We start from the raw sequence: 7372 nt of genomic DNA on the forward strand, positions 1-7372 counted from the left end.
AATTAAAATGAACCATGTCTTCTCTAAATCTAACATAGCCGATATCCTTACAAAACCACTCTTTTCCAATCATTTTCATTAACTAATATTCAAGAGGAATGTAACAAACTTTTACAATCATTAAACTCTAATTTAGTTAGTTAACTATGTTAGTTAGGAGGTTAATTATTTCAGTTGCAAGTTGTTATATCAAAACAACTCTGTCTTGGTCATATAAATATATTAAGCAATTGTACTCTGTTTTACATAACTTTTCAATCAATATAGAAATTTCTCTCTAAAACTAATATGTAATTATAAAATATTACTCAATTTAGATAATTAATATTATTAAACTATATAATTAACTATTTATTCCCCAAATATAAAAATAAAAATTCATATAAAATTATTATTTAACATCTTATTTTAAATTGAAGTGTAACTATTCTCATCCATAATTACTACGTAGTACCTACCTACAGTTATTTCCAATCGCATCGACCAATTAATTTTCAGAGAGAATGAGAAATAGTTTAAAAAAAGGTTCAATTTATTACATTTAATTATCTTTTTTAAAAAAATATCTTTAGTTTTGACGAAGGAAAAAAAATAAAAAATTTAACTTTATTTTCTTACTCCCCCAATTTTTATCATCAGATAAACCCAATACAGTTTTCTCCGGCAAAACAGTTCTTTCTTTCTCAAATCCACACACAAACCCTAAAAATCGTTGTCCCTCCCGCCGCTCAAGTTGCGTCCTCCGGCCAACCACTTTGCCGTTTCATCGCTGTAAGGTATCGTGTGTTATCATTTTAATTTCTATCTATGTTTTGATTATGAATTTTAGAAATGCAATACTGAACCCATTGAAGTCCTCTATGGGGAGAAATTAAGCCAATCTATGGTAGAAATGAGTTCCCCCAAAAATATTTAAGATTATCAACAATTGCTTGGCTGTTGAAAAGTATTATCTTTGCTTCATGATATGATTCTTTTGCCTTCTTGGGTTGGGCTATAATACATATTATATATAAATTGCAGCATTCATTCTTACACGCTTCCTATAAATTTGGTGTGAGTTTTTTATTTTAAGAATCCCATTTTTTTCCCTATTTTTTTGGGGTGAAATGTTCTAGAAATTACTCTAATTTTGCATAGTTTCATAATATGATGCTATTTTCTGAAAAAGGTCATTTTTATTTGGTTTATGAGATTTTGTAGCTAGAATTGTTCAAGTCATGGTTAGGATACTTCATTTCTTAGTAGTGTAATCTAATTTAGTCTAATGTTCAGTGTTTCTGGTTTAAAGGTCTTATTGATTTCAAAAGCTTTTGGTCATGATTTTCTTTTTTTGTGTGTGGTGTTATGGCTGTCAGAAAGGTTGGAAACCATGGCCGATGAAATTGATTTAACTGGAGATGGAGGTGTCCTTAAGAAAATTGTTAGGCATGCTAAAGCAGATGCAGTTGGTCCAACCGAAGATTTTCCTCTTGTTGATGGTAAGTATGTTTAATGATTTTGTGGCTTAGATCAATGATCTTCAAGACTGTTTTTGCACTGGATTATCATTAATCAAACCCTTTTTTTTATATATATTTTAGGGAGTGAAAGATTGTGTTACAAAGTTTCTGATTGTTAATGAAGGCATTAATTATATTTAAAATTGTGACAAAAATTTGTAATTCTGGAATAGTACTTATCATATGACCTTATTACGGTCATACTTGTTTTATTCTAAATAGTTCATTATGAGGGAATTCTGTCTGAAACGGGAGATGTCTTCGACACTACACGGGAAGATAATACTGTTTTCTCCTTTGAGGTTGGAAAGGGGGCTGTGATCAAGGCTTGGGACATTGCATTACGAACTATGAAGGTCAGCTACTTTCTATTGAGAAAGAAAATTTTAATAATTAAGGTTTCACTTCACATGATTCTCCATGTTGTTTCCAGGTTGGGGAGATAGCCAAAATCACTTGCAAGCCAGACTATGCCTATGGAAGTGCTGGTTCTCCCCCTGATATCCCACCGGAGTAATGTCTTTATTCTAGTTGTGATATTAAAAATAGCTTCCCGAGTAAGGCTTGCAACTGAAACCCAAATTGTGCATTTAACCTGACCAGCTTTATACAGTTGTTCTGTTTTTTCATGCTCTTAATATAAGGTAGGGATTTTTATTAGTGTGGTAATGATGTTGCCACTTAGCGCTGGTTTTGAATTAAGTAAAAAGATTTAGGGTTTCAGACATTAGATGACATTTCCTCTTTTGGCTCTAGAACTTGCTGGGTTGCTTAACTTGTTTTTGTTACTTTAACCATGTCTCGTGTCCTGACCCATATGTTTTGTAGGGCAACACTTATTTTTGAGGTGGAACTAATTTCCTGCAATCCACGGAAGGGATCAAGCCTTGGTAGTGTTTCTGAGGAAAGGGCTAGACTAGAGTAAGTCAAATTTTTATCAAAAGAAAAAAAAAATACCATATTATATTTTTTATAGTCATTCTCTGATATGTTGCAAATTTGACAATTTATGCCAGTGAACTGAAGAAGCAGAGGGAAATTGCCGCAGCCACAAAAGAGGAGGAAAAGAAAAAGAGAGAGGAAGCAAAAGCTGCTGCTGCCGCTCGAATTCAAGCCAAGTTAGATTCAAAAAAAGGAAAGGGAAAAGGCAAAGGAAAATAAGGGCTTCTGAATTGAAATTCAAATGAAATGTTTGCATCTTAAGAGATTTACTTAGCTTGTTTAGCCTTTACTGAATAAGATATTTATGGTCAACTCGGTATGACTTAGTTTTAACACTTGTTTTGATTGCTTTTGTTCGTTAGTCGTTGCAAAACTAAATTCCCAAGTCTTGTCTGATATATATAAATATGTTACGTGAAATGACAATAGTAAAAATAAAAATAATTAGTATTTTTGTTCTTTTAACAAATTTATTCAATTTTAATAAAAAAAATCTAACATTAATAAAAATTTTAGAGGAATGTTTCAATACATATCAAAAATACATATCAAAGTTCAAAAGGCATATACTAAAGGCATATACTGAATTAGTAAAATTAAATGAAATTTGACAAAAAAATTTAAATCCAACAATTTTAATAGTTCAAGATAAATTTTAACAACCCGAAAAGTTCAAGGAACATAACTTAGTACATGTTAAAGTTTAGAGAATAAATATCCTAATTAGGCTGAGATAAAGTCAGGCGTGCACTTTAAAGTCAGTATCAATTTGTAATAATCGAAACCATGGTCTCATATTTACTGAAAGGTACCAAAATATGTTTGAGCTAGAAGCAAGTACAAGCGTATAGTGTCAATTCTTTTTCCTAAAATGTGTCAATATCTAAAGATTAGTTACAAGAAACTGTTGTCGATGACTCAATCCTTGCGCCATGTTGTATAGAAGTCACATAAAGCTTATAGGCGGGTATATTCATTATAATTAACATATACTCAAGAAAACTAAACCATAAAAGAAGCATCCACTTCACCTTCTCCACTTTCCTGCCACACAGATCCTGCCTTGAATTTACAAACAGGACAAGTTCCTTGCTGCCTCAGCCAAGGATCAATACAATTAGCATGGAACTGCCAAAAAAAAAGTACTATTGTCACTAAAATAACCAGTTAAAGTCCATTTGTTTATAGATTATTAAACATCTGCGACATTAGCTCAAGAGTATTCAGGTAATACAAAAGAAAATATATTGAACCTGATGCAAGCACGGCAAGCTTCGAAGGACTTCTCCAACATTTACTTGCTCCAGGCAAACACTGCAAGTCAGTTCATCTTCTGAGGCCTTGGGGTTCACAACTGCATCATTAGATCCTTGTTTCTGCTAGCAACAGAGATTATTCACTACAAAGTAATACATGCAAGCTAAATAAAAAGAAAATGATAATTTCATTCTTAATAATGAGGTGAGCAGGAGACATAAACACCAAACTCTGAAACTTAGTATAAAATGGGGCAAAAAGTAGCAAAATTGATCACATACCTCAGCAGATGCTGACGATGAGGCCTGTTGCATAGATGAGGCACTACTGAAAACAAATAGTCTGATGAATAATCTTTTTCATTGCCTTGTAATTATTAGTGAAACTATCTTTGAAGTTTCTAAATGTTTGTTTCAATTTCAGGAAACAAAAATGCAAGAAAAAAAATTACTTCGCCTTTTGAAATCTCTAACAATAATAACAAGTATGAAACTTACCTTTGTAGATCAGCAACCTTGTATTTATGGACAGGAAGAGCATTTATCTCTTCCTCCGTCATAGAATGAGCTGTTGGAGCATTATCTGCATCTAGCGCTCTCAAAGTCTCGTAATCTGTTACTATGCATCAAAGGTTTTGAAAATACATCCAAGAACCATGGAAATATATCATATATCAAAACACACCTACTAATACTTTTACTATGGAATGTGTATAGTGAGAAAAACTAGTGTTGTTCACCATAACTGCTCAAGGTAATGTTCTGTGTCCTGGGAAATGGTAGTAAACAAATAATTGACTTGTGTTTTTTAGGTTATTATAAATTCAAAAAGGCATAATTGCTGGGAACATTACACTACAAGCTTGATATGTACAGGAAAGAAGAGCCTAAGTAGAAGTTGATGTGATGACATCATGAAAATTTGAAAATTTTGGGAGTACAGAATTCATTTGTAAGACCATCTCCAATGGTTGCACCATTTTTGTGCATTTTATTCACCAATATAGTGCAGAATCTATTACTTTTAGTGTAACAACTCCTAATATCACGACAAATAAAAATATTTTGCTTAAAAAATCTCACATTTTATAATGTTTGCATTTACATTAATAACCAATAATAATTAATTTATGATATAATTATGCGTATTGCCAACAAATAATTTATAATTATTTTGTAATATAAATAAAAAAAAAGGTTAACATGAAAAGAAAAAGTTATGCACAAATTTGGTGTAGATACAAAATCCAACACCATTAATGTTGTGAAATTTGGTGCACACCAATTTGATAAATAATTTGGTTGTATCCTTGGAGTGAAATAGTGTGAAGAGATACACTATTTGGTGGAATGGTGCACCCTTGGAGATGCTCTAATGGAGAAATATTTTTTGAAACACTATTACACAATATATTAACAAGTACGCACCTAAGTCATCAAATTCGCGGTCAAGTAGTGCAAGTTGAAGCCTTAGGCCCTGCAGTCGTCCTCGTGTTGCTAGTGAGATAGATGGTGGTATATGCAACCGCAATTCAGTATGACCAAGAAGACCACCAGCTGCTGCAGCATGAGCTTGGGCTTGAGCTTGAAGTTGCTGGCAAGTTGCATACATCCTTAGCGTTGTGGCCATCAAAAAGACACCAAGCACAAGCCATAGCTACATAAATAAATCCAGAGGATCCCATAAATATATTATGATTCCAAAAACCAACAGCAGACATCACCAGCAAGACTAATATTAACTCCTAACTAATAGTCAGAGAAAGAAGATACCAGAAAATTAGGGGACATCTGGTGTGAGTTTAGAATCATGAATAGCAATAAAACTGACATAAAGATACAGTAAGAGAAATTAATATTTATATTTATAATACAGAATAACTGGTGAAACATATCAGTAAGAAATAATGGAGAATCTAATACCTACCTGTAACAAGGAAGGCAAGAGAATTTGAATTGACTGGACGTGCTGAATGTAGACGCTGAGGAGAAAAGTGAACAGAAAACAAATAAAATAACACACTTATGTGAAAGGAAAATCTAATATATGAAAATAAAAAGTTAAGAGGACAGCATATCTGAATCTGTTATACCATTGGACGCCGCTCAGGTACAAATCCAGTAAATCCACTTTCTATATCTGATCTTGTTCCCCGGAAAACAAAACTCATGGCTATGGAAATTTACAAGCACCTCAATAAAAAATTATATACTCCAACTTGCAGGTCCAAAGTAATATACTGAGATAAAATTCCAACAATCTGCACATTTATGAAATAAACACTTACATACAGAATTTGAATTTATAATAAGCACTAACATCTCATAAACCTACAAAGGATACATGTTAACTAACAAATCAAAAATTAAAACAAAGAAATGATACTGAGAAACAAACTTAGAGGAAGCATCTTTCAAAAGCTCACAAGCAAGCATCAATTGAATTAGCTCATTTTATTTGCAAAACAGCATACACAATTAATTCCATCCACTATGACCCAAATAAGCGTCACTACTCACAGTACATCGACAATGTACTTAGTTCATAAATTTATCAGTCCATTACAGCCTTGGTTTCAATCTTAAATAATGAACTGACCCTTGAGGCAGGTACTGTAATTCAAATCATTCGGTAATATACAATATCATTACTTATATCACATATCAAGTCCTACGATTTCCTCCATCTGAATTATTCAACATAAGTATAAAGGGAACATATTCACCAACCATATCCACTACATCATTTCTTAACACATATACTCTTTTTCTTTTTTCAATTAAAAATATGGTTAAAGAAACATGTCCAGATCTTAAACTAATAAACGAAAGTCCTAAGCATCCTACAAAAAGACTACTGGAAGATTGATCAGATACTGCACCATCAATTTACATATCACATCAATGGGCTTCATCACAAATTTACCAACTTTCATCCAAGCATAACAATCTAGCAATGCTCAACGAAACGATCCATTCAAAATAACAAATTGGAGATAAAGCACAGTAATTTCCCAAATTGTTCAGTATGCTACAAAATTATATGACGATTCGAAATTTTGACAAAAGGAAAAAAAAGATAAATCTACAAAGTTAATCTAGTTGAAGACACGTTCCAAAAGAGGTGTATATAGGTTGAAGATTAGATAATAAACGAAACCCTAATCCCGAAATCAGAAACAAAAATTGAAGTAACTAGAAGAAGAAAAATCACTGAAAAGACAATCAAAGCAACCTGTAATTCGATCAGGAATTCTTGGTAGGACGGCGTTTTCAAAATCTTCGATTCTTAACGTCGTCAATGGCCGATATTGAGAGGACGACGAGTTGGAGTGCTCACAGTCGGATATCTGATTTTTGACTCCAACTTTGTTGTTGGGTTGAATTTTCGGCTGAATGTTTTGGGCCTTTTACTTTTGTACCGCATTAAATCCAATCTTGAAAACTTTAACACTTTGTAAGTTTGTACACTTTCTATGGTATTATTGTATTTTTGGATTTTTTTTTGAATAATTCAGAAAAACACAAAATCAACCCAAAAAATTTTTTAGAAAAATACGGTTTGCACGGAGTTTTTAATATTTTTACGATTTTTTAGATTTTATTTATATAAAATACGGTCTTTTGGTGTATTTTTATGTTATATTCTTGTTATTTTGTTGTTAATTTTTT

At 32.2% G+C, this 7372-nt stretch overlaps 2 protein-coding genes across 12 annotated transcripts; one reads left to right on the top strand and one right to left on the bottom strand.

The window, feature by feature from the left end:
- Positions 1–483: 483 nt before the first annotated feature.
- LOC115707449 (peptidyl-prolyl cis-trans isomerase FKBP20-1) lies at positions 484–2913 on the top strand. 3 transcript variants are annotated; one of them, XM_030635412.2, is made up of 6 exons: positions 484–776; positions 1359–1481; positions 1725–1858; positions 1936–2015; positions 2331–2423; positions 2519–2913. In XM_030635412.2, exons 2-6 carry the CDS (start codon positions 1373–1375, stop codon positions 2661–2663), a joined length of 561 nt encoding a protein of 186 aa, XP_030491272.1. In that variant the 5' UTR covers positions 484–776; positions 1359–1372; the 3' UTR covers positions 2664–2913. The 3 variants fall into 3 exon arrangements, with proteins under 3 accessions (XP_030491272.1, XP_030491274.1, XP_030491273.1); XM_030635414.2 differs by having other exon boundaries at positions 576–771; XM_030635413.2 differs by having other exon boundaries at positions 580–776; positions 1363–1481.
- Positions 2914–3212: 299 nt separating this feature from the next.
- On the bottom strand, positions 3213–7152 carry LOC115706206 (E3 ubiquitin-protein ligase SDIR1). 9 transcript variants are annotated; one of them, XM_030633785.2, is made up of 9 exons: positions 6936–7152; positions 5794–5961; positions 5628–5682; positions 5474–5526; positions 5129–5357; positions 4199–4313; positions 3983–4025; positions 3698–3820; positions 3213–3572 (listed from the first exon to the last, which is right to left on the bottom strand). In XM_030633785.2, the coding sequence occupies exons 2-9, from the start codon at positions 5869–5871 to the stop codon at positions 3447–3449; spliced, it is 822 nt and encodes a 273-aa protein (XP_030489645.2). In that variant the 5' UTR covers positions 5872–5961; positions 6936–7152; the 3' UTR covers positions 3213–3446. The 9 variants fall into 9 exon arrangements, with proteins under 9 accessions (XP_030489645.2, XP_030489644.2, XP_030489643.2 ...); XM_030633784.2 differs by having other exon boundaries at positions 3698–3823; XM_030633783.2 differs by having other exon boundaries at positions 3983–4028.
- Positions 7153–7372: the final 220 nt, after the last annotated feature.

Source organism: Cannabis sativa, chromosome 1 (genome assembly GCF_029168945.1).
Source record: "Cannabis sativa cultivar Pink pepper isolate KNU-18-1 chromosome 1, ASM2916894v1, whole genome shotgun sequence".
Lineage (NCBI taxonomy): Eukaryota > Viridiplantae > Streptophyta > Magnoliopsida > Rosales > Cannabaceae > Cannabis > Cannabis sativa.